Source organism: Pleurodeles waltl, chromosome 1_2, assembly GCF_031143425.1.
Source record: "Pleurodeles waltl isolate 20211129_DDA chromosome 1_2, aPleWal1.hap1.20221129, whole genome shotgun sequence".
Classification (NCBI taxonomy): Eukaryota; Metazoa; Chordata; class Amphibia; order Caudata; family Salamandridae; genus Pleurodeles; species Pleurodeles waltl.
In genome coordinates this window covers 978,957,861-978,984,815 of record NC_090437.1, presented here as the reverse complement: position 1 = coordinate 978,984,815, position 26,955 = coordinate 978,957,861, and the positions used below count along the sequence as shown (strand labels likewise).

The window sequence follows — 26,955 nt, the reverse complement described above, 5'->3', positions numbered from 1 at the left end:
TGCCCAGGACACAGACCTGACCTCAACATCAGCAGCAGCAACTGGACTGGTGGCATTGACAAAGGACACAGAGGAGACGAGCACCCCTACCCATGCCGCCCAGCACCAGACACTCAAACGGTCCCTCAGACCCAGATATGGCACAGGAACTCCTGCCAAGACCAAGGCCCCCACCAAGAAGTAACTATGACATGGACTGACTCCCAAGTGTGCCACTGTGCCACCATCCTCACCCGCCAATAGCCACACAACAACTTGCAAGGGACGGGTGGACCTATGATGGACCTATACCCACTGGCACCAATAGCCCAGCCCATGTACCTACAGTGGACATCCACCATTAGCCCACTCCCTATCTCTGTACTGCACACCAATGCATTTGTGACACCAAATAGATGGAGGCAACAGAATCTAGCCTTCAGGAGACCTATAGTGCGCTTTATCACCCTCCTGGTATGTCCATGGCCTCATTGTAATTCCGCTCTGCATCTGTCCTAGGATTTCTCACAGGTGTCAGGAGCCAATGCATGTTGGGATACCCAGAATCCATTGCAAAAGTGGTTGAAACAGGACTGTAACAAACTGCCATTACTTACAGACAGCCTTGCTGTCAGCTATGTACAGAACCAGTGTCATACACACTCACCTATGAGCCATACTCTGTCTCCTTGTAGCGGATCCATCATGTGTGGTACACTGCTGTTCCTCAGGACAAATGAATCATGGACTGATCCTGCAAGCATGGCATTCACATGTGAAATGCACTGGCCTGCAGTACACACCAATTGTATGTTCATTGAGTGGAAGTTCTTCCTGTTTTTGTACACTTGTTCATTTACTCTACGGGGGATGAGAGCTATGTGGGTGCCATCTATGGCACCAATCACATGGGGAATGTTACCAAAGGAATAAAAGTCAGACTTGATGCCAGGGAGATCAGTCCTTTGTGGAAACTTCACATATGTCTGCAGGTGTAGTACAAATGCATCCAGGAATTTGGACAGGATGAGGCTAAACATTGGCTGTGAGAACCCTGCACCCATGCCCGCTGTCACCTGAAATGAGCCCGTAGCCAGAAAATGAAGTACAGAGAGCACTTGCACTTCTGTAGGGATGGCATGCTGATTCCGGTTAGCCGGTCTCAGTACTGGATCCAGTAATGCACATAGCTAATGGAGTGTAGCACGGGTGAGTCTGTAGTTGATAATGATGTGACATTCCACCATAGTCTCCAAATCAACAAGAGGTCTGTACACAGATGGGGCCCTCCCTCGCCACATGGGCCTGTACCTATGAGGAGTGGAGAACATATGTGAGGGACACACATACATATACACAACATGTTGTGTATAAATAACTGCTGTACATTATGTAGGTTACACACAAGCATTGTATGATGTACACCTGTAGGGACATACATGAAGTGATCCGTCTGGACTGTTGTGGGAAGAAATGAGTCATGTGGGCATGCGACTAAGGGCTGTGTTCCATAGGGCCTGCATGGGGCCCATGACCAGGAAATATCTGCGTAGAACTAGCAAAATGGCAGCCCCCTGCCATCTAGATATGTAGCAGTGGAAGTGACCTCATTCTGCTGGCGGTTGTTGTGATGGCGTAAGGCGGTGTTCCCTGCCGTGCACCCATTCATTGGTTAACGTGGTTGTCAATGGAGAATCTGGGCCTATCATGATCGCCGCCAACGGTGACGGTGCACACCGCCGTAGAGCGTACGCCATTTTGTCACCCCAGGTTCACTTGACTCCCGGATCCCGTGCATGGAACTACTCCACTGAGTGTGCTGCTGTGTCCTGACTCTGGTTACTCAAATGGCATGAATCACAGGGGAAAGGGCCCCGGCCTTCACCACGGAGGAGCTGGAGAAGCTGGTGGACAGGGTCCTGTCCCTGTATGCCAAGTTATATGGACGAACAGAGGTGCAGGTGAGTAGGCGGTTGACATTCATGGATGTGTGTGATGGTAGCGAATGCCTGTATGCATGTGTGGCCGATATGTACCTGCACAGGCATAGAATGTTTGGCAAGTACAATGAGTGAGGTGGTGGGATGATGTTGTGAATTGTCCTTCCCATAGGGGACGTATAGTCAGCGGTGTCACATGGCCATTTTCTGATGTCTATGTTTCTATTCTGTGTGTCCCCCACAGGTCAGCGCCCATCAAAAGAGGGCACTCTGGCAGGCCATCGCCAGGGAGGTGCGGACCCTGGGGGTCTACAACCGGCAGAGCACCCACTTCAGGAAGCAGTGGGAGGACCTGCGCGCTGGGCCAGGAAGACCTGCGAGGCCCAGCTAGGAAGTCCTCCCAGTGAGGAAGGGGTGGCCGTTGGGCCCTGACCCCCCTAATGCGCCGCATTCTGGTGGTGGCATATCCAGACTTGGATGGGCGCTTGAAGGCTGCACAGCAGCCACAAAGGGGTGAGTACCAAGACCATGTCATGGCTCTTTGATGGATGTCTGAGGGTGCTGTAGGATCTCTGCTGTCTAGTGCAGGAACTCTGACAGGTGTCTTACAGCAATCCGGTCCCCGTGGGCACTGAGATGATTAGGGGCAGGTCTCCACTCCATCAGGTCCTTGTGTCATGTGGTAGATGAGGGGTATGCTAGGGTTGTGGCCACTAGTCAGGGGCATAGGCATTACTATAGCTGTAGGTGCTGTGTGTTTGTGTATATGCTGGATGGGATTATGAGTGAACCAAATATGTACATCCACTCAGATGTTAATATATTTCTCTCCTGTTTTGTCTCCCCACCCCTGTACTCTTGTGTTGTCTGTGAACATCAGCATCATTTGGCAAGGAACAGTGGCACCAGCGAGTGGGGATGCAGCGGCCCATGGTTTCAAGGTGGCAGAGTCTACCGATGCCAAAGGGACCAGTGGGTTGGAGGGCGAGGGGAGTACCACGGGGGAGGCAACTACCACTGGCGGTAGTGACTCTGATACCTCCTCCGATGGAAGCTCCATGGTGGTGGCGGACCCTAGTTGGCCCACCCATTCTTTGACATCTTCTGCCACCCCCATACCATCACCACCCTCCCAGTTGCTCCCCACCCAGTTGCCCATGCCCGCTCACCCAGAAGAGTGGGCGTTTCCTTTGCCCCAGGCACCTCATCCCCTGCCCCAGTCAGCCATGCTGCCCTCACGGAGGAGGCTGTTGACCTCCTGAGGACCATCTCTGTAGGGCAGACAACCAACATGAATGCCATCCAGGAGGTAGCATCCCAGATGCAGCAGTGCAATGCATACCTGGAAGGCATTCATGGTGCCATGTCTGGCCTACAGAGATCTTTTCAGGCTCTGGCCTCCTCTTTGATGGCAGCCAGTGTCCCTGGCCTTTCCGTCCTCCCTCCAACCACCTCTACCCCTTCACGCACCCCACTCCCTTCACCTATCCCAAGCACACGTTCAGACAGCCATGCACACACCTCAACATACAAAAAACATACACAGAAACACAAGCACCACACTTCCCACCACAGGCATACACACAGCCAACATACAAAAGCACACCCGACAACATCCACTTCCCCCAGTGTGTCCACCTCTCCTGCCTCCCTGTTGTTCACCTCTACATGAACACTCACATGCACTGCACCCTCATTCACTGTTGCTGACCCCATTCTTGCAGTCACCACAACATCAGACATCCAGTCATGCACCCCAGACACCACACCTGCACTCACCACAACGACATTCACTGACACTTGCAGCACACTCACCAGACTTGCAGACACCCAGACAATATCCATGTACATTGGCAGCCTGTCTTGTCCCACTGTGTCCACCCCACCTCCTCCCAAAATACTCAAACGTTCCCAGACACCCACCCAACACACATCCACCACACCTCAGCATACTGTACAGGCACCTGCATCCACGTCCAGCACATCTACACCAGTTACAAGCACTCCCTCTACCTCAACTCCCACACCTTCCTCCAAATCCACCCCAAATGCCCCTAAAAAAACTTTTCCTGTCCTGTGTTGACCTGTTCGAACCCACTGGCCCACCCAGTCTCGTCCCTAAACGTGCCCACCTCCTTGCCCTGTCCACTCCTTCCACATCTAAGTCCGCCCAGTCCGCCCTTCCCATTCACATGCCCCTTCCCCTGTGAGCAAGAAGCCCTGTGCTGACCCTGGTCCATCTGCCACCCCCCAGTCCAAGCCCACTCCCCCACCTTCCAAGTCTAAACCCAAACCCCCTCCACCTCCCAAACGTAAGCCCAAGCCCCACCTCCCAGATGTAAGTCCTCGCCCCTGCCCCTGTTCCCTGAGGTGCCTGGCTGCCCCATTGATGTCCCTTTATGGTGGAATACCATGTGCACAATTGGGAGTCAAGTTCAGGCCATTTGGGCCCTTCAGACTTTTTTTGTTGGAGTGGCCAATGGCCTTATTTGGACATTGAATTTTCCACAATTATTAAAGTTTGAGTGCCCAGTGTTGCTGTTTGCACACTCTGGAGAAGTGGTTCCTCATTTCATTGTGGGGGTATGGTGTGCACATGTGTGTACTTTGGGCAGGTTGTATTGGCCTTGTGTCGTGTAAGTACCTCTTGTTCTGGTGTGTGTGGCTTGTTATGGTGTGAGAGGCTAGGGGTGCGTTGCAGGGTGGCTGGGGTGGGTGGGTGGGTGTGTAACTGTGCCCTTTCTTCCCTTGTTTAGTAGGTTGCAGTACTTACCATTGTCGTCTTCGTCGGCAGTCACGGTTGTGTTGGTATATGGCAAGGAGCAGGACTGGCATGATTTCCAACACTCTCTCCATGTCTGCTTCGGTGTGTTCTGTGTGCCTGCAGTGAGTGTTTTCTTTTATATTGCTTGTTTCCGCCAGGCTTTGCGTGGCGGTGGTTCCCGCCCCAGAACTAACGGTGGTCTTGCACTTCATTATTTGTTGGGTGGGTGGGGCCTTTCCGTCGCCCTGTGGGCGGCCTCTTCCGTCAATGACGGCACTCCTCTGCTGGCGGTGAGTGGTTTTCACGCTGGCTGTTTTTCATTGCTTTCATTATTTGACGGTCCCGCCATGTTCATAATGAGGGCCCAAGTTTTAGCTCTTGCGATAACTATTACTGGTGAATTTAGTGGTTTTTTTTTTAGTTTAAAATGTTATATTGTCAGGAGAGGAGGGGGTGTGCCTTTACAGGCCTGAGGACCCCATCCTCCAGGGCCATATGTTGTATTATATATATATATATATATATATATATATACACAAATGTATTTCAAGTATTTCAATATATATACACATATGTGTCTATATATATATATATATATATGTATATATATATATATATATATATATATATCCCTGAACCCCCTAAAACCATCTTACTTTACTACCCATCCCAGTACCCTACAAAATCATTTTTGTGTGTGTATATATATATATATATATATATATATATATATATTTTGTAGGAAGTTGGCTCTGTATGTACTATTTCAAAGTAAGAAATAGCATGCACAGAGTCCAAGGGTTCCCCTTAGAGGTAAGATAGTGGCAAAAAGAGATAATTCTAATGCTCTATTTTGTGGTAGTGTGGTCGGGCAGTAGGCTTATCAGAGGGTAGTGTTAAGCATTTGTTGTACATACACACAGGCAATAAATGAGGAACACACACTCAAAGACAATTCCAGGCCAATAGGTTTTTATATAGAAAAATATATTTTCTTAGTTTATTTTAAGAACCACAGGTTCAAGATTTACAGTCAATACTTTAAATGAAAGGTATTTCACTCAGGTATCTTAGGAACTTTGATTCAACAATATAACATGTACAGTTTTGGCAAAAATGGCAATCAGCTATTTTAAAACTAAACAGTGCAAAATTCAACAGTTCCTGGGGGAGGTAAGTATTTTGTTAGTTTTCAGGTAAGTAAAGCACTTACAAGGTTCAAGTTTGGGTCCAAGGTAGCCCACCGTGGGGGGTTCAGAGCAGCCCCAAAGTTACCACACCAGCAGCTCAGGGCCGGACAGGTGCAGAGTTCAAAGTGGTGCCCAAAACGCATAGGTTTCAATTGAGAAGGGGGTGCCCCGGTTCCGGTCTGCCAGTAGGTAAGTACCCGTGACTTCGGAGGGCAGACCAGGGGGGTTTTGTAGGGCACTGGGGGGGGACACAAGTCAGCACAAAAAGTGCACCCTCAGCGGCACAGGGGCGGCCGGGTGCAGAGTGCAAACAAGCGTCAGGTTTGCAATTGGTTTCAATGAGAGACCCAGGGGTCTCTTCAGCGATGCAGGCAGGCAAGGGGGGCGCTCCTTGGGGTAGCCACCACCTGGGCAAGGGAGAGGGCCACATGGGGGTCGCTTCTGCACTGGAGATTGGATCCTTTAGGTCCTGGGGGCTGCGGGTGCAGTGTCTTTACCAGGCGTCGGGTTCTTTAAAGCAGGCTTCTGGATTCCCTCTGCAGGCATCGCTGTGGGGGGTCAGGGGGTCAACTCTGGCTACTCACGGGCTCGCAGTTGCCGGGGAGTCCTCCCTGTAGTGTTGTTTCTCCGCAGGTCGAGCCGGGGGCGTCGGGTGCAGAGTGGAAAGTCTCACGCTTCCGGCGGGAAACGTGGAATCCTTTTAAAGTTGTTTCTTTGTTGCAAGTTTCAGTCTTTGTGGAACAGGGCCGCTGTCCTCAGGAGTTCTTGGTCCTTTTAGATGCAGGGTAGTCCTCTGAGGCTTCGGAGGTCGTTGGACCCTGGGGGACGTGTCGCTGTTGTAGTTTTTCTCGAAGTGGGGAGACAGGCCAGTAGGGCTGAGGCCAAGGCAGTTGGTGTCTCCGTCTTCTCTGTAGGGCTTCAGGTCAGCAGTCCTTCTTCGTCTTCAGGTTGCAGGAATCTATCTTCCTCGGTTCTGGGCGCCCCTAAATACTCAATTTAGGGGTGTGTTTAGGTCTGGGAGGTTAGTAGCCAATGGCTACTAGCCCTGAGGGTGGCTACACCCTCTTTGTGCCGCCTCCCGGTGGGGAGGGGGTCACATCCCTAATCCTATTTGGTGAATCCTCCATCTGCAAGATGGAGGATTTGTAAAAGTCAGAGTCACCTCAGCTCGGGACACCTTAGGGGTTGTCCTGACTGGCCAATGATTCCTCCTTGTTTTTCTCATTATCTCCTCCGGCCTTGCCGCCAAAAGTGGGGCCGTGGCCGGAGGGGGCGGGCATCTCCACTAGCTGGGATGCCCTGTGGCGCTGTAACAAATGGGGGGAGCCTTTGAGGCTCACCGCCAGGTGTTACAGTTCCTGCAGGGAGAGGTGAGAAGCACCTCCACCCAGTACAGGCTTTGTTCCTGGCCACATAGTGACAAAGGCACTCTCCCCATGTGGCCAGCAACATGTCTGGTGTGTGGCAGGCTGGTAAAACTAGTCAGCCCAAACTGGAAGTCGGGTATGTTTTCAGGGGGCATCTCTAAGATGCCTTCTGGGTGTATTTCACAATAAAATGTACACTGGCATCAGTCTGCATTTATTGTGCTGAGAAGTTTGATACCAAACTTCCCAGTTTTCAGTGTAGCCATTATGGTACTGTGGAGTTCGTGTTTGACAGACTCCCAGACTATATACTCTTATGGCTACCCTGCACTTACAATGTCTAAGGTTTTTCTTAGACACTGTAGGGGCATAGTACTCATGCACCTATGCCCTCATCTATGGTATAGTGCACCCTGCCTTAGGGCTGTAAGGCCTGCTAGAGGGGTGACTTATCTATGCCATAGGCAGTGTGAGGTTGCAACGGCACCTTTAGGGGAGTGCCATGTCGACTTATTCATTTTCTCCCCACCAGCACACACAAGCTTGCAAGCAGTGTATCTGTGCTGAGTGAGGGGTCCCCGGGGTGGTATAAGACATGCTGCAGCTCTTAGAGACCTTCCCTGGCATCAGGGCCCTTGGTACCAGGGGTATCAGTTACAAGGTATTTACCTGGATGCCAGGGTGTGCCAATTGTGGAAACAAAGGTACAGGATAGGGAAAGAACACTGATGCTGGGGCCTGGTTAGCAGGCCTCAGCACACTTTCAAATCATAACTTGGCATCAGCAAAGGCAAAAAAGTCAGGGGGTAACCATGCCAATGAGGCATTTCCTTATATATATATATATATATATATATAAATGTATTTCAATATATATATATATATATATAAATCTAACATTGTTGCTTAAAACTATTTTAAAAATTACTTACCTGCAATGTAAGGTGCTAGAAAACAACATGTTACAATACAATACAATGCAATGTACTCACCTGTGAAGTAGAAACCCTGGTATTCTTACCTGCAATGTACCTACTGCGATGTAACAGTTGGACACCACTTCTTCCAGCGAGGATAGAAGAATATGTGCTTAATGCTTACTTGGATGCCAGAGCTGAAGTAATAGCAAAAAGTGTATAAACACCAATACAGAGAGAGAATCTTTGGATGCTCCATTTTTTTGCTATTTCTCTCTACAAAAGACAGCAATGTAATTGGTCAGCAAGCGTGTACTTCCTAAAGGAAAACCTTCATTGCAGTGCACAGTGAAGTGATTATGAACTATAATGAAAGTAAATGTATGTCACTTTTGGGTCAGACCCCATTTTAGCAATGGCTTTGACGGAGTGTCATTTGCATTTTTTATCAGGGCACAAGACAGCATATAGGGTGATTGTGGCAAACAAAGTGATGATGCAGACCTGGAGACTACATATGCACTACAGTACTGAAAACAGAAACATGTATGCAGCAAATCCCTTTATACTGAGAGGGGAGCACACTCATCTAAGAAGTCCATTGCATCAATGTGAAGATGCACCATGGCCATCTTGGATGAGTGGATCCCCTTTCAATCCAACAGACACTGGCCAGACTTCTCCAGTGTTCATGCACCTCTTGGTGTTCACCAGCAAAAGAGCTTGAATCTCCTGGGTGCTGCCTGTGCCCAGGTAAAGGCTTGACTCTTAGGGAAATCCATGTGTATGCAGCCTCCTCCCATATATTGTTTTTTTCACACATCTGCTCTTGTCTCTTTTTTATTTGTTCATGTTTGCAGATTGTCTCCTCCTCGTCTCTCAGGTTCTGAGCTCTTTCCTGTTGAGTTGTGTGCTCAGGGTCTGGTGTATGTTTCCAAAACTCTTCCTTCTCTCCCTCAGCGGCTGGCCTTCCTCCACTGTTACAGTCACATGAATGTAGTCTTCTGGCCTTATGCTGCTGTTCTGCGGCCACCGTAGTCTGTTCAGGTCTTGCACAAGGGCAGCTGTAACTCAGTCCAGTACCAGTTGATACTTTTGTTAAAGAAAGTTTTTAAGTTCTGCATGTTTCATGCTATTATAAAACAAATTACCATAAGTAAAATTATTGCTACCTAGTACTATTGTTACTTGGGTATTTCTTGCTGTAATGTTAAAAATGCTTAGATCATTGTAGTATATTAAGTAAAGACAAACCCAACCATGCTTTAAATAACATCGTACACTTAAAAACCGATATATCATAAACAACATTGATGCAATAATGACAGCATATTTTATCTATTAGTAATGTTTTGATGTGGTCTGTTAGTGAAAATATGACAGAAGGCCCTGGGATGTTTCTAAACATCCAGCTCGCCAGAGAGTACTCATGAACTCATTCCTCTTTCATCTTCATGTTCTGTCTGTGCCAGGCAAGAAACAAGTAAGAAATAACTGAAAGTCACTATACAAACTGAACATGAGGTCCCTTGCATAGAGTGCCTTTTAAAAATAGGGCAGACAAACTGTTCATAACTCAAAATAGCTTTTTTACTCATTCATAGCCTAAGAACTGACGTGCCTAGCAGTTCCCAAAGTAAACATAAGTAGTAGAATACAATCAAACCAGCTGTTCCTTGGGATTCCAACAGCATATGCAGACAATATTTACACAAAAACAGTTAGTATCAAGGAACATTACAGCAGTGGCTATTGTTTAATTCAGATAATTTCATAAGCTGTAGTAGAGACTCCCGTAATAGTAATAAGACTGCTGGATTTGGGCGGCAGTAACACCGAGCACGGGCAACTGAGTCTGATCTTGCGCCGTGTGACAGCTGTCAGCTTTACCCTTCCGGCCAATTAGCAGCACCTCACCAGTACCCGAGATCAAAGGTGATTTGTGGCAGCCCTTCACATGACATCTAGATTTCTCAGGAAAACCATGGTGGAACACATCTTACCCCTTTCTCTCAGTCACATATGTCTCACACATACAAAAGCAAAACAGAATCAGGACTAGGTTCAATAAGTTTTATTGCAATTATAAGGATGCAATGATAAAAGCAAAGCTGTGACACGGAAAGTGAAACATAGGAAAAGTCCCACCATACTGTCACAACAATGGTTCTAAAATCTCTACCTGCACTACTAATATTCTATACAAGAGCATGGCAGTGTAAGCCCTAATCTACCCATCAGGGCCCCCGGAAGGAACTCATCCCCCATACCTGTGTTTATAGGTAGAGAAGAGGTCTGATAGTCTACTGGGAGTTCTCCCACATGGAGAGAGAGAAGTGTCAAGTCTCAGCAGAAACTGCAAAGGTGACATGCAGCATACAATGGCAACTGGTTGGAATTCCCCTCTATCGTGTAGGGGGCTGTGAAGTGTTTTATAATAAAACATATGGTGTTCTGAGAAAACTGCCCTGATGTGACAACACGCATATTTCTGTTTATGATAAGAAGAATAAAAATGCATGTCTTGGAGTAAAAGGGCACAAGCTGCAGGCCTAAGCTAAAATAGCATGCCTGTGTAATAGCTAAAGTAACCTAACAACAACCTCCCCATTGTCGGTTCAAAGTGTACAGGTCCCTGATAAAGCCTGCAGCAAAACTGCCATATCTACATCTATAACCTTAAAATCAAGTATAAAATGTATACAATGAAATATCTATTTTGACCAGCAAACAGATCAGAATGCGGGGCAAATTAAAACTGGTCAATTTAGAATTTAAAAAACATGTCAATCAAAATAGGGCCGAATGTCAGCAGTTCAACAATAATCATGGTTCTTTAGAGAATCACCAATTTCATAAATTTTAATAGAATCCAGGAAAGACCCCAGTTTGGCAGAAGTTAATGAAACCAATTATTTGACAAAGAAGGAGAGAGGGCACTCATGTTCCATTATCTCAGCTCCAGCTGAGGAGGCAGCATCCTATGCAGTGCCAGGTGTTGTAGCACCAAGAGCCACTTGGTCCTCAAAGGGCGACTCCTAGGAAGCTTCCAGCAACAAAACTGCAATCTCAACGTGCATGTCTGGTAATGAGCCCTCAGCGAGAACATGAACAGATCAGAGTTCAAAGAAGGTATGCACTGCATAGCAAGACATACTTCCGGTGCATGCTCGAAAGTGCACCAAAAGCAGTGAAGGACAGACTGCACACAGTTCAAAACTAGTCTGAATGACAGAGACCAGTTGCACTCCAGCTCTTCCAGGAGTGGTGGTTCAAAGTACTACATCATCCATTCATGACACAGTTGGGCTGGTGGAAGCGCCATTGGTCCTCCTTGTTGAGATGGGGCTGCCCTTCCTAAGAAAGAATAGCAACAGCAAAATGCCGCCAATTAATGCCAAAGTACTAGGGAGTCCCCTGAAAACTGTGTATGGCTGAAGGTATGATGCCAAATATAGAGGAAAAGGTGCTGACAAAACCAGAAGCAACAGCCTTAAAGAAATGTACAATCCCAGCAGTGTTCAAGGTGTTAAAAATGTGCCCAATTAATTCACCAAAGTATCTAAGAAAGTTAGCATTTAAGACGGACTGTAACTCTGCAGACGACATTGCCTCTTGGAGAGCATAGGTCTCGCGGGCAGATGTAAGCACCACATGTTTTTGAAACAAAAGAGCTTTTATTCTGCTTGGCTTGTCAAAATCTATATTTGAAGAAGCAATATGAGGCCATAGCTCTGCTACTTTCGTCCGTTGCATTGAAGGAAAAAGCACATTACCGCAAAAGGTGACAATTTGGGAGACTAAAACAACGTAGGCAATTCCGGCTTGCATGCCACAACATTTCTTTTTGTTCGGAACCACATAGCTCCTATTCAAGAGCACTTGTAACTCTGGACAAATCAAAGGGACAGGAACTCCATTCAGATAACAGACTATGGGGGTCATTACGACCCTGGCGGTTGGTGGTAAAGCGGCGGTAAAACCGCAAACAGACCGGCGAAAAAAAAATGGAATTATGACGGTCATCTGCCACTTCACCATTCCGACCGCCATGGCGGTGAAGACCGCTGGGCTGGAGATTGCGGTCTCCAGCCCGGCGGTCGTCACTAGACCGCCGACGGTATCAGGACCCTGCATACCGCCATGGATCTCGGGTGGTTGGGAACCGCCATGAGATCCATGGCAGTAGGCACTATCAGTGCCAGGGAATTCCTTCCCTGGCACTATAGGGGTCTCCCCCACCCCGCTTGCCCCCACGAATCCACTCCCCACCCTCCCACCTCCCTGCCACCCCCCCAAAGGTGGCACAACCCCCCTCCCCGCCCCGACCCTGAACATGCACATATACACACCCCTACACGCACACACCCGAACATGCACATATACACACCCCTACATGCACACATACACCCCGACAACACATACCTGCACACCTACAAACAGACATGCACACCGTCTGACCCGCACACATTTCCCATACACACAGCACCCCCCTGCACGCATACACTCAATCACTCACCCCTCTACACTCTCACACGCACACCCCCATGCACGCACACAACACACAACACCCCCCCACCACCTTCCCTAACGGACAATCAACTTACCTTGTCTGTTGATCCTCCGGGAGGGGACGGGATCCATGTGGGCAGCTCCGCCACCAGAACACCGTCACCAGAACACCGCCACACCGAATCATGGGACGTGATTCGGTGGGCGGTGTTCTGTTGACGTGGCAGTTGAGGTTGAGCAACCTCCACTTTCCCGCCATCCGCCAGTATGGCTGCTGGCGGCTTTCCGTACGAAAAAGGACGGCGGCCTGCCAGCGGTCATAATACGCGGCACGGAAGACCACCACCATTGGAGGTCTTCAGCACGGCGGTGCCGCAGCGGTCTTGCGGAAAGACCGCCGAGGTCATAATGACCCCCTATATTTGCTACTGAAGCATTCCATGCTCTGTGCAAGGACAGCTGTTTACACAGCATTGAATGGCTCACAGAAGTCTCACACTCGCTTCTGCTCAGAAATACCTCTTTCATGCCACTGAAACGTTTGTATGAGAAGGGCAGCTCCCACACATCATAAATGTAACTATCTCCTAGGTTTCCATACCTGCCTACGGGAACATGCTTCAAGTACAAGGTGAGCTGATGTGTAGAAATAGGCAGATTAATAACACCATGAATTAACAAAACAGTAGATGGTATTTCTGCCAAAGTAAAAGGCAACTTTTTGAGAATGACATAAGTTACTTCTTTGGTAGCCATCATTTGTTGCTGTCACGTTAAATTAAATGTGGTAAACAGGTCTTTCGAGCTAACATATTGCCATGGTACACTACCACTTTTTGGGATTTGTAATGTCCAACCTAACTGCATAATGGACCTTAGTTGGCTTTGTCCATGCTGTAACGATGACATGCCATTTTGTATGATGTCGATCTCAAAAGAAATGATGTTGTAGAGGGTGTATATGTGGTTGGACGATGTGTTAATTTCATTATCTACAATGGCTAATGCTTTGTGTAAGTTTTCCTTATCTGTTTGCCTTAACCAGGCTGCAGGTTCTATTTTGGAAAGTTTCCAAATGTCATTATAAATTGCATACAAGAAGCACTTTTTTCGTGTTTTTTGGGGGGCCCAACAGGAAATCTTGTAAATCTGTATCTTCTGAAAGGAGACTGAGGTATTCCTTTACTGCTGCTAGTGTGGAAGATTTCAGCCACTGTTAGCATAATTATCCTACGCTATATGTGTTGACGATGATATGTAACAAGGGTCAGGTTGGCTCGCTCTAAAACCACCTGTGGAGTTTACACAATGTGTATAACAACTATTTATGTCAATTGGCCACAATAACCACCCGTCAGGACCTTAAGTGTTGTGTTAAATGTTCCTATCTGGAGTCACCGATTGAGCTGTTCTTCAGTGACATTTATTAATTTCTGCCAATTATAAAATGTAGCTGGTGTGGGAATACTGGGCACATTCATTTCCTTAAATTTTGCCAAGCTTAGACAACTAGTTTGCTGTATAGTGTTGTTTAAAAATATAATTTGCAGCAGAATAAGGGATGCTCAAAGCAAAGCTTTCTTTCTCTGTATTTGCCAATCTTTAGTTCCCCAAACATTTTTTAAGTCAATCGACTTCAACCAATATTCATAGCCTTCTAACGCCAACTGGGAAACAATGAAATCAGAATAAACCAATCTGGTATGTTTTAACAAAACATTTTGCAGTTTCACAGGAGGTATTTGAAATAATAAGACTCAGCATTTTTTACATTGTGCCCAGTAAAATATGCAAAGTTTACATATATGTTTAAGAACGCCCCACTGGTGGGGTCGGACAATGTTCCCATTGTGGGTAATTGTAAACAGTTCTCAGGGTGCTAGCTTTATATATGAAATGATGTCCATAATGATTGTAACAGAACATATCGCCATAATTAGCAGTTGTTTGATAAACATCTCCACTTTCAAATACAGTATAATATTCAAGCTCAGAAAGCATAAAATCAACTGTTTTTACTTCCCAATCATCAGAAACTACTCACAGTGTTGTAATATAATTCATTGAAACTTTAAACACATATGGTTTTTGAAGGATCTCCGTCGGCCCAAAGACATCAAAGGATACTTTATCCCAAACAATCCTATCAGAATAGCTGAAATGTTCTCTAGGGACAAGTCTCTCTGGACCTTATGTGAAGACAAATGTGGTTTTTGGACCTCATCCACCAGTTCAACAGCAGACCGTTCAGGAAGATAATGAGCATGTGTCAGTAAAAAGAATATGATGACAAAACCAATCCAGAGAAGAAAGGTAAGCACAGTTAACAGGACCCATAGATAGTTCATGGACGAACCAGATAGTTTTAAGAACAGTGAATAGCTTACGTGCTCTTGATACAGGTACTGCATAAGACGTAGAAGAATCAGTGAAAGAATTATTGATGTCGGCAAAATATCCAGAAGTAGTTTTTGCAAATACTGGAGCCGATGTCGGAAAAGTAGAAATGAAAGATGTGCCCTTGGTGGTTCATAGTAAACTACTCCATCCGTTTGTGTTGAATTTTAATAACACTGTTCAGAACTGTGGACGTTTCTTGTTACAGAAGAAGTCACTGGTACTAATGTAAAATCATTTTCCATCCTCCCCATGCTCGGGGAAGTGTAAGCATGGCTGGCTAAAACTTGTGGAGGTACATCCTGGTTGGTAGTGAGAGGGGTTCGGGAACTACCCAGGAGTCCCCTAGGTCTGCTGTGTAGGATCGGCCACATGGTGTAACTTGATATTGTCAAAAGAGACAAAGCGATTTCCTTTAGTACCAGGCAGCAGTGGTAAGATGACAATTCTGGTACCGTGTATTCCCAGGACTGGAACAGGTGCTCAATATGAAGGGCCAAATTCTTTTTTCACAGCAAATTTTCTTGCTCCAGATCCCCCAACTTTTAGAATCCAGCCGGGTAGTGTTATTGGTGCATCCCTTATTCCCAAGGTGACGGCACATGCAGATGAGTTTTCATTGTGGAACTGCTGTAATTCCTGCAAGACAGTGACACGTTCATTTATGTCAAAAGGTGTGTCTGCCGCCAATGCGATCAAGATCCGGGACATACATAGGTATGCCGAACAGAACCTTGTATAGGGTGCACCCTCCCAGGGACCTTCTAGGTAGATTATTAAGTGCTCTCTGGACTCCATATAGGTGATTAAGCCAACAACGATCCGTACCTAATAATATAACTGTTAAGGATTGCTATAAGTCTCTATCCTTTCTCTACACTATACTTTTACCCTCGGGATGATAGGGGGACTAGTAATGCAATTGGACCCCCAATGTCACCATGTTGTTCCTGAATGCGCTTGAGGTAAAAGGAGGGTCCTGGTCTGAATGAAATGCCGCAACTGCATATATCCTGATATAGACGTGCAAATCTTTAATAACAGCTCAACAGTTCAAGTGTCAGCTGATCGTTGTGGCCATACCCACAGGAATCTGGGGCAAGAGTGGACAGCTACTAAGATGTATTTGAATGCACCATCAGGTGTCAAAGGACCAGTGGTCCAGGTGCACACATTATAGTGGTTTGTTGGAAATTAGGAGGGGTGTCTGTGGTGGGCGCTTGACAGTGGATTCTTTTATTTGTTGACAGATGTCACAACAAAGGACATACTGTTTGGTCTGTTTATGTAGGCCTGGTTATCAATAACGTTTTTAGAATGGGGAACTAGTAGCCACCACACCTGCATGGGCAGAAGCAGCTCCCTCAGGTGCAGCTTTTATCAACTCTGGTCTCTGATCCTGATTGAGGATCACACAATCACCCACCCCTGGTATTGTTACAAAGGCAATGTTCTGTGCACTTATGTGGTAAGAATATTTGGTGGGATACGCCTTTGAGAGGGGCTTGCTGCCTTCTGAGGCTTTCAAAGCAGCCAGTGTTTCATCATCCAACCTCGTTCTAGAATGAGTAATCGCAGCAACAGAAGCCATGTCTGCTGCTGACTTGGCTGCCTCATCAGCCAAGGTATTGCCTGCAACCTATATTCCTACACGCAGATGACTCAGTGTATGAACTACATGGGCATTGGGTAGCATTTCTTTCAGCTCTGCTACTTTTCCCTACAATAATCTGTGTTTGATGGTGTTCCCTTTTGAATCTCTGAACCCATTTTGGCGCCAGTAATGCATATATTCATTAAAGGATTAGACACAATAGTACAAATCACACATTATTATCTGTTAACTGTTACTGATCCGCATGTTCCAGTGCCAATACCACAGCCTTAGGCTCTGCCAGTTGTGCAGTGCAGTCCCCTAAGGTCTATGTGTAAGTGTTCTGAGGAAGGAATTTGCCATCCTTCATGACACCACTTACAACCGCACAGGTTCCGGAGTACTGTGGTTTTGTACCCACCGCTGGTTGTGCTGAACCATCAATATAAATTAATGTTTGATACTGATCAAGAGGCAAGATATTTGTTGGCTCACACATACAAAGGCAAAACAGAAGCAGGACTAGGTTCAAAAAGTTTTATTGAATCAACTGTATTCTACTTAAAAGGCATGTATTGCGATTATAAGGATGATAACACATAATAAAAACAAGGCAGTGACAAGGAAAGTGGAATATAGGACAAGTCCCACCATATTGTCACAACAATGGTTCAAGCTCATATTAAAGATATTCTTGAGTCTGAAGCTTTGGGTCAAAAACATAATCTATACAGTGGCAGTCAGAGACGTTGCCCATTGGATCCACTGTGAATGTAGTGCTTTAGCATTTGAGACACTGGCTTTTGTAACAGCCTTGAGGTATGGGGTCATGACAATAACATGTTTCCCTTGGGCCAAAGGTCTCTCTTTTATGACAGCTATCTGAACAGCAGTCAGAATCTTTTTGGAGCAAAGCATTGTTCAGCTGTGGAGCACAGGTGTGATTTGCATGCTATAGGTATGGTATCACCTTCATTGAATGTTACATAGGTCAATCCAATGGCACCAGCAATTACTCTGATGACCAAATTTGTTTTGTTATCACGTGTGTGTAAGTGTTTTGCTTCCGGCATTTCTTGCTGCAATGATTTTAGAATGCATGTGTGTTCGACTGTTCAATATTTACTTGAAAAGTCGGGACGTATTGAATCATACAATGGTTTTATGCATTGTGCATAGTCTGGAATGTAAGTTCTGCCAAAGTCTAAAAAGCCAAATAATGATTGCAGCTTTTAATGGCACTTCTTGGTTGTAATTGTGGCATTTTTCTAGAAAGTGGCGTGTCAGGCTCTTTCCTTCATCAGATTATTTGTATCCCAGAAAAAGGACAATGAGAATAGCTATTTTTTTTAAAATTGCATTTAGAGGCTATTTCGACAAATCCCAAAACAATGCAGGAATACCCGTCTTAAATGTTCCAAAAGATCATCATCCAAAAGATAGACATCATCTACATAGGACAATGCCTTGGGGTTAATGTTGTGTAAAATGGATGTTACACGTGCTGAGAACAGTCCAGTGAGAGACTAATGCGCTAAATGCTGTTAAATCCCTACTTTCAGGTGTTATATTTTAGCAGGCGAACCCATTGGAGATGTCCAGGGTAGTTTTGTATTATTTGTGCACTAAATTGTTGATAAGTGCTGTGCTGGAGTATTATGTATAGCAAATGTGCGTGTATGATTATTTAAGTGTCTTTAATTTAAGACTACTCAAAGAATGGTCCGGCTTAGCTACAGGAAACAAAGGTTGTTCATTGGTGAGACGCAGGGCTCAATTACACATTGGTACTCTAGTTTTGTGAGTATCTCTCTTATTGGTGCTTTAGCCTCATGTTTAATCAGATGTTGAGGTTGTGGTTGTGATCTAATAGGTATTATGTGGTTTAGAGAGTCTCTGTCCCACCTCACGATTGCGAATGCCAATGCCAATGCCCAATCTACTGTGTAGGCTTTCCCTAATTCCCTAGGAAAAAGAGGTGATTGCGGGCAAATTCCAGTGGCCAATCCATGTCTGCCAATAGGATATCATAGCACAATGTCAATTTTTCTCAGAATACTACTCTAACAGTACTCTCAATGTCTGCTTTGAGTTGCAATTTCAGTGTATAAATTCTGTCAGGGGAGACTTGCGTCGCTGCAGTTTCGATTTCTAAATAGTTGTTAGTCACTGTCACATCCAGAAGCTCTTGAAGATTCCGGCAAACTGTTGTGACCTCTGCAGCACTGTCTAGCAGAGTCAGTTTCCACTTCCTGTTCTTCATTAAGGCACTCAACATGCGTGGCATTTCGAGCGAAATAGCTGCCACCTTTTTCTTTTTGAATTGTTGTTTCAGTTGGGGAGGTTTATCTTCCTTTTTTATGAAAGGTTCAGAGGAAAGTTGTGAATATTTTCTTGATTTCACGTATTTGTTTCGATGTTTGGAACGCCCACCTCTTACTTTGTTTATCCGGTGAGTCCTGAAAGGAACAAGATTGGCGTGTATCAATATATTGATATCTATTGGGCGTTTTCAAGCTATCTCTATTTCTTAAATTGTACTGTTTCTCAGAGGTCTCCAGACGCCTCTCTGGGTTACATTACCTTTATTTTAATTTTGTTTATCGCAGCATTTTTTAGAACCCTCCGTTGCTTGCTTGGTGGAATCCTTATTGGATTTACCTTGTAGTTGTGGTTTACTCGGTCTGGCTCCCAAACTATCCCAACCTATACTAGAATAAGTCTCAATGATAATCTTTGGCAGCTCACGCTCCTGATACTGTACAGGAATAGCCCAGAGCCACATGCGGACTACCAGAGCTACTGCTTCCTCTTTAAGATTAGTTAATAATATTGAGGTTACCGTGGCAAAGTTGCCTATTAATTACAGTCCCAAGTCTAGGCTGGGACAGCCCCGTGTTCATCATGAATTTATTTCAACACTTCCGGAAGATTCGCAAGTGTTGGTGTACCATGTGCAGTAGTGTAACCCCATGTGGCGCAGTAGTGGCACCCCATGTGGCGCAGTTGTCCGCCGAGGGAACCATCCCAAATGGCAAGCACACTGTGAGAATTCTATGTTTATCTTGGGGTCCCATATGGGGAAACACTGCTTCCAAAGCGCTTATTTTTTGTGCTAACCAAAACTGAATTTCTTCATGTTTGGTGGGTACCTTACCCATAATCGAACGCACTGTCGCCAAATTAATGACTGCTGTGACCATATGTGATTGCGCTAGAGCAGCCCTTGCTGGGGCAGTATTTAATATTTGCATCATAAATTGTAGTAACCATCTATAGACCTGTACTAAATCAGTATACAGGCTGCGCACTTCTGCTACCACCATGGTGTTAGCATTAAGGTGCAGTGTATATGTGGCCAGCTGTGGCCATGTAGGACCTTCATTACTCAAAGGACTTAATCTAACATTTTGTGCAATGTGTGGTAGGGCACCATCAAGCCAATTTAGTTGTTCTTGATAAGAAAGAGGCATTTCTAAGTATGCATATGCTTTGTATTGTGTGGGCGCGTTGGCTGGAGTGTAGTGATGAAATGCATGTGTGTACCCATCTACTGCCGGTAAAGTGACCAAAGAGTAAAAAATTTCAATTCTATATGCTGGATTTGCCTCAACTACAAATGTAGCTGCCCCTCCCTCCTCCGTGAGGTCATTATTTATTAAATGATTAGTGAGGGGGAGCCTGATGTTTGCTAAAATTATAACCCGGTAGGGTTCCGCCATGTTTCAATATTTCAAAGTTATGTAGTTCAGAGATAGGGACACCAACTGGGGATTTAATCATTTTAAAGGTTCAAGCTTGAACAACCTACAGCGAAAAAAAGGTGCTACCTATCTTAGCTGAGGAGGATATCCCTAATATCATGGACGTCTCCGTATAATGTAGTTAGGGTGTTTTAGTATGTAATGAGACAGAGATACTTCCGAGATCCGTAATTTAGTGCCTAACTAACATTGAAGGCACCATGTCATAGAGACTCCAGGTATATTAACAAGACTGCACGATTTGGGCAGCAGCACCACCGAGCACAGGGAACTGAGTCTGATCCTGCACCATGTGACAGCCGTAGGCTTAACCATTCCAGCCAGCTACAGCACCTTACCAGTACCTGAGAGTAAATGTGATTTGTGGCAGACCTTCGCATGACATCTAGATTTCTCAGGGAAACCATGGTGGAACAAATCTTACCCTTTTCTCTCAGTCACATATATGTCTTACACATACAAAGGCAAAACAGAAGCAGGACTAGGTTCAATAGGTTTTATTGAATCAACTGCATTCTATATAAAAGGCATGTATACCGATTCTAAGGATGATAACACATAATAATAAAAGCAAGGCAGTGACAAGGAAAGTGAAACATAGGACAAGTCCCACCATACTGCCACAACAATGGTTCTAGAATCCCTACCTGCACTACTAATATGCTATACAAGAGTATGGCAGTGTAAGCCCTAATCTGTCCATCAGGCCCCTGGAAGGAACTCATACCCATAACTGTGTTTGTAGGTAGAGAAAAGGTCTGTTGGTCTACCGAGAGTTCTCCCACATGGAGGGAGAAAAGGCATCAGGTTTCAGCAGAAACTGCAAAGGCAATGTGCAGCATACAACGGCAACCGGTTGGAATTCCCCTCTATTGTGTAAGGGGGCAGTGAGGTGTTTTATAATAAAACATCTGGTGTTCTGAGAAAACTGACCTAATGTGACAACATGTATATTCTGTGTATGAGTTGGCGACGTGATGTGCCGGCAATATCTCGTAACTTATCACGTTCAGCCTTGAATGAAGCACAGAATGAAAATGTTGTGCAGAGAGAAGAATAACCAAATTCTGTGTGACATGACAAGCTGATAAAATAACAAAAACATCTCCACTAAAATAAAGCTTTTGCTAAAATAATAAGAAGAATAAAAATGCATGTCTTGGAGCAAAAGGGCACAAGTTGCAGGCCTAACCTCAATTAAAGTGCCTGTGTAATAGCTAAAGTAGCTTCACGAGAAAGCAAAAGCCTAGCAATGAGTCATTTCAATCAACCCCAGGGGGACTATGAAAAGCTTGTCTTGCAGAGCAACAAAAGGGAATATTTGGCAAGATCCTTATTAATGAAGAAGATTAAGGGGCATATTTATGAAACTATGGCACAGCGCAGGGCAGCAAGTCATCTTGCTGTGCTGATCTGCACCATAGGGAAAGGGCAAGAATGTGCTGTATTTAAGGCAATGCGGCGCATCCCTGTCTTTTCCTCTGTGCTGGTGCACCATGGTGCAAGGCTGCCTGTGTTGAATGCAGGATTGATCTTGTACAGGAAGGGGCACCTTCCTGCACAAACGTAATCCTGGGGCGGCATATTCCTCTATCTTAAACATTAATATTTAACAAATATTTACCTTTAAAAATTAATTTAGATATTTTTGTCATTTTAAGTTACTTAGGAATCCATGTCACTAAGGATCTAATACTCTATACTGGACAGTTCTGTTTAAAATCATTTCCTTTAAAATTTAGTGTCACCATCTTCAATTTATCTGCTACATTTGAATGTGACAGAATGTCCGCATGACTCAAGGTGCTGCATGCTGAATCCTGACAGATATCTCTGCAAATGGGCACAATCGTGCAGGCAAATTAAAGGAATGTGCCAGGCATAAACAGCAGCCAAAACTGAAAAGCAGGTATGTGCATGTTTTCTTATGTGGCTTCTTAGAAAAAAGTCTGGTAAGGTTAATAAATCATGCTTTAATGTCTTACTTAAAAATATAATTTCTTTGGCAATCATACATGCATTTAATAGGGTCTCAGTGCCCTACATTTGTCAAAATTTAGCTCCTCACACGTTTTTCATTTATGCTTACTTTCAAGTATGCAGAACGTTGTTCTTCCAATGAATCAATGAACTGAGTGGAATAAATAAACCTGCGATTAATGGTGAATATTGTTCAATTGTTATGATCCCTGAGAATAATAGAAAGTAGATGGGTAAGACATGTCATTGCTATTAAAATAGGGAAACCTTCTCAGGAAATGTTTAGGATAGGGTCTAACAATGCTCCCACTGCATTCAATTATATGTTTTGATTGATGAATGTAATGATATCCATAGTTATCAAAACAAAACAGCTTCTGATTACTTTCTGCATTTAAACAAGATCCTCTCTGTCTAATGAGGCATTTGAGTTTAAATGATTAATTAGCTGTTTAACAGCAGTTATATTGGATGTATTTGAAAAAAAGCCAGGATTTATACTATTCAGGGAGATATTTAAAACATAGGTGATTTGAACCATTTCTTATGGACCCATAATTTGATAAGGAAGCCTTTCGCGAGCAACAACGTCCAGCACAGGATATGCTGTGATTTTCAAAGCATGACAATCCTGTTGTGCCCTATGAGCAGAAGAATGCAATCACAATTCCTGAACTGCGGCAAATGCCACTGTTTTATAATGAATGCAGTGCTGACTGACTGGAGGAATGGACTGGACTGGAGGAATGATTATTTGCTGTTGAGGTCAGGAGAAGCTCCCCACACCGCACAGCTCCACCTGTCTGTGCCCGTGTCCTTTTTCCTCCGTCTTCGCTGCTGCTGTGAGTTCGAGGCCCTCCTCCATCGGCAGGCTCCTGCCTGCACCTCATCCCTGGTGGCTAGTGGTGAGCCGTAAGTGCTGTGTGTCTGCATTTGTGTCTGTTTTTTTCCCTTCTGCCTCTTTACTGTTTCTTTTCTCTGTTTTTCTTTGTTTCCCTGTTTTCTTTGCCTTTTTTCAGCTTTTTCAAGCTCTCTCTCTGCTTTCCCCTTGTGGCTCCCGCCGCTGCATCCCCTGCGGGCCCGCCCCCCTGGTGTGCCTTGACCGCGCCAGACCCCCTGGCCCCGCGACCACCCGTCACCCGACGCTACTACGACATCAACACTCTCCACGCCCTAAACGCCCTAAACGCCGGGCGACTTGCCACCTGCTTCCAGGCCTCACCAAAGCTCACCCATGGACCTTTCCCCTCCCTAAGATGCATCCTTCTCAACACCCGCTCAGTCCATAAGCACGCCATCGAACTCTGGGACCTTCTCGACTGCAGAGAGCGCACCAACAGACCAAGAGGAGGGATCGCCATTCTCCACAGGAACACCATCAGAATCTCGACCAACACCGACGACACCCTCAGCACCGCCGAACACATGCACTTCCTAGCCCACATCAATCCCAAGACCACCCTCAGAGGTACCCTCATCTACAGACCCCCTGGACCTCGACCACAGTTCAGTGACTCCATCGCTGACGTCATCAGCACTCAAGCCCTTGCTTCTTCCAACTACATCCTCCTCGGAGACCTGAACTTCCACCTCAAAAACGCCAAAGACAGCAACTCCACCGCCCTGCTTGACAACCTAGGACTCAAACAGCTTGTCACATCACCCACCCACTCCGCCAGACACACGCTCAACCCGATCTTCTCTGCCAGAAGCCACATCGCCTTCAGCCACACCACCGAACTCCACTGGACTGACCACCGCTGCATCCACTTCACCTTCGAGAAACCCACCACACACCACCACCCGCAACCGATCCCCCGCCGCAGCTGGAACAAGGTCACCAACGACCAGCTGATCTCCGCCCTTGCCCAAGCCCAAGCCCCACCAGCCGACACCACCGACACCGACAGAGTTGCCCACAACTTCAGGCAATGGATCGACGATTGCGTCAACACTCTCGCCTTGATCAAGAAACCCTCCTACAACTGCACCGTCAGAAAGGCCACCTGGTTCACCACCGACCTCCGGACCTCCAAACAGACTTGCCGAAAACCTGAGAAGAAGTGGCACCAAGAACAGACACCGGCCACCCACACAGCCCTCAAGAACGCCATCTGCAAGCACCACCAGCTCATCCGGACCACCAAGAGATCCTCCTTCAAGGAACGAATCGACAACAACGCGCATAACAGCAAAGAGCTCTTCAACATCGTGAAGGAACTCTCCAACCCCAGCTCCAGCACCAATGACATCCCACCTTCACAAGACCTCTGCGACTCCCTCGCCACCTTCTTTCACCGCAAGATCGCAGACATCCACAACAGCTTCAACACCAAGACCCCACCGAGAGTCACCAATACCTCCGACTCACCGCCCCCCCAGCCACAACAACCTCCTGCTCTCCTGGTCCCACGTCAGAAACGATGACACCACCAAAGTAATGAACACCATTCACTCCGGTTCACCATCTGACCCTTGCACGCACCAAATCTTCAACAAAGCGAGCTCCATCATCGCCCCCTAACTCCGGATGATCATCAATAGCTCCTTCAAGACTGCCACCTTCCCGGAAAACTGGAAACACGACGAGATCAACGCCTTACTCAAGAAACCCAAGGTGGGCCCAAAGGACCTCAAAAACTACCGGCCCATCTCCCTACTCCCGTTCCCAGCGAAGGTCATCGACAAGATCGTCAACAGGCAACTGACCCACCACCTTGAGGAAAACAACACTCTGGACCTGTCCCCAATCCGGTTTTCGTAGCAACCACAGCACCAAGACCGCCCTCATTGCTGCCACCGACAACATCAGGACCTTCCTGGACAAAGACGAAACCGCAGCCCTCACCTCATCCTCCTTGACCTCTCGGTCGCCTTTGACACCGTCTGCCACCACACCCTGCGCACACGCCTCCACGATGCAGGGATCCACGACAAAGCCCTGGACTGGATCACCTCTTTCCTCACTGGCAGAACCCAGAGAGTCCGCCTCCCTCCATTCCAATCTGAAGCCACCAAGACCATCTGTGGCGCACCACAAGTCTCCTCCCTCAGCCCGACCCTTTTCAATGTCTACATGGCACAGCTCGTCAACATCGTCTGAGCTCACAACCTCAACATCTTCTCACACGCCGACGACACCCAGCTGATCGTCTCCCTCACCAAGAACCCCGCAACCACCAAAACCAACCTCCACGAAGGTATAAAGGCCATCGCCAACTGGATGGAGAACAGTCGCCTAAAACTGACCTTGGACAAGACAGAGGTCCTCATCCTCGGCCCCACCCCCTCCGCCTGGGACACCTCCTGGTGGCCGACCACACTGGGAGTTGCATCAACGCCCACCAACCACACACACAACCTGGTTTTCATCCTTGACTCATCGCTCTCCATGACCCACCATGTCAATGCAGTCTCATCATCCTGCTTTAACACCCTGTGCATGCTCTGCAAGATCTACAGGTGGATCCCTACCGAAACCAGAAGGACGGTCACCCAGGCCTCTGTCAGCAGCAGACTGGACTACCGCAACGCTCTCTATGCAGGAACCACGGCCAATCTCCATAAAAGACTGCAACGAATACAGAAGGCCTCCACACGCCTCATTCACGACATCCCCCGCCGCAGCCATATCACAGCCCACCTGAAAGACTACACTGGCTCCCCATCAACAAAAGGATCACATTCAAGCTCCTCACCCACAAAGCACTCCACATCGCCGGATCAGCATACCTCAATGATCGACTCACCTTCTACACCCGAACCGATGGCTCCGCCGACCTCGTCCTCGCAACCGTCCCACGCATCCACAGGAAAACAACTGGCGGCAGATCATTCTCTTACCTCGCAGCCAAGACCTGGAACACCCTCCTCATCCACTTACGACAGACCAAGGATCTACTGACCTTCAGGAGACATCTCAAGCCCTGGCTGTTCGAGCAGTAGCAGCTCTCCTCACCCATAGCCCCCCCCCCAAGTGCCAAGAGGCCCTAACGGGCGAGTAGCGCTCTCTAGAAATGTACTGATTGATTGAATATTTATTTTGCTTCAAAACCTGAATTGTAGTCATTTTCATATAGTTTAACTTCCTGAAGTTGAATCACTTTAATTGATGTGGGTTCTGTTGGTGTTTCATAATAAACCACAGTTGCAGACGTCGCGACTGTTGACATTGCAGCATCAGGTTCACTGTTGAAACTGCCACTTGCATTGCATAATTTGATCCATTATTTTATGTTGGTGGTACTTGGTGTACAATCCTCATATATCCCTGGAATGGAGCTGAAAATGTCAATATGGCTGTACATTTCTTGGCGAAAGTCCTCCAGAGTAGGGTGAGGATGTATTGCTCCACTCTGGAGGCACTTTCATGTTGATGGAATTCAGTTCAACGCTTCCCTTGCCATGAGAGGCTTGTCTCATGGCGGAGGAGCATTAAAATGTTTTTACTGTACCTTGCGGTAAGGAACAGTAAAAAATGACTACATGTTCACCCATCCAAATTGGATGGGCAGACATATGGTCATTCTCTGATGGCCCTTACTCCCCAGG

At 46.4% G+C, this 26,955-nt stretch overlaps 1 protein-coding gene across 1 annotated transcript in view; it reads right to left on the bottom strand.

Moving 5' to 3' along the window:
* Positions 1-24,915, bottom strand: part of LOC138256038 (leucine-rich repeat-containing protein 70-like) — a 47,617-nt gene extending 22,702 nt beyond the window's left edge. The window contains exons 1-3 of the mRNA XM_069205851.1: positions 24,890-24,915; positions 24,090-24,457; positions 19,322-19,471 (exon numbers count right to left, since the gene is read on the bottom strand). Of these exons, the coding sequence (XP_069061952.1) occupies positions 19,322-19,471; positions 24,090-24,457; positions 24,890-24,915 (544 nt within the window). The remainder of the gene's footprint in view (positions 1-19,321; positions 19,472-24,089; positions 24,458-24,889) is intronic.
* Between the last annotated feature and the right edge of the window lie 2,040 nt (positions 24,916-26,955).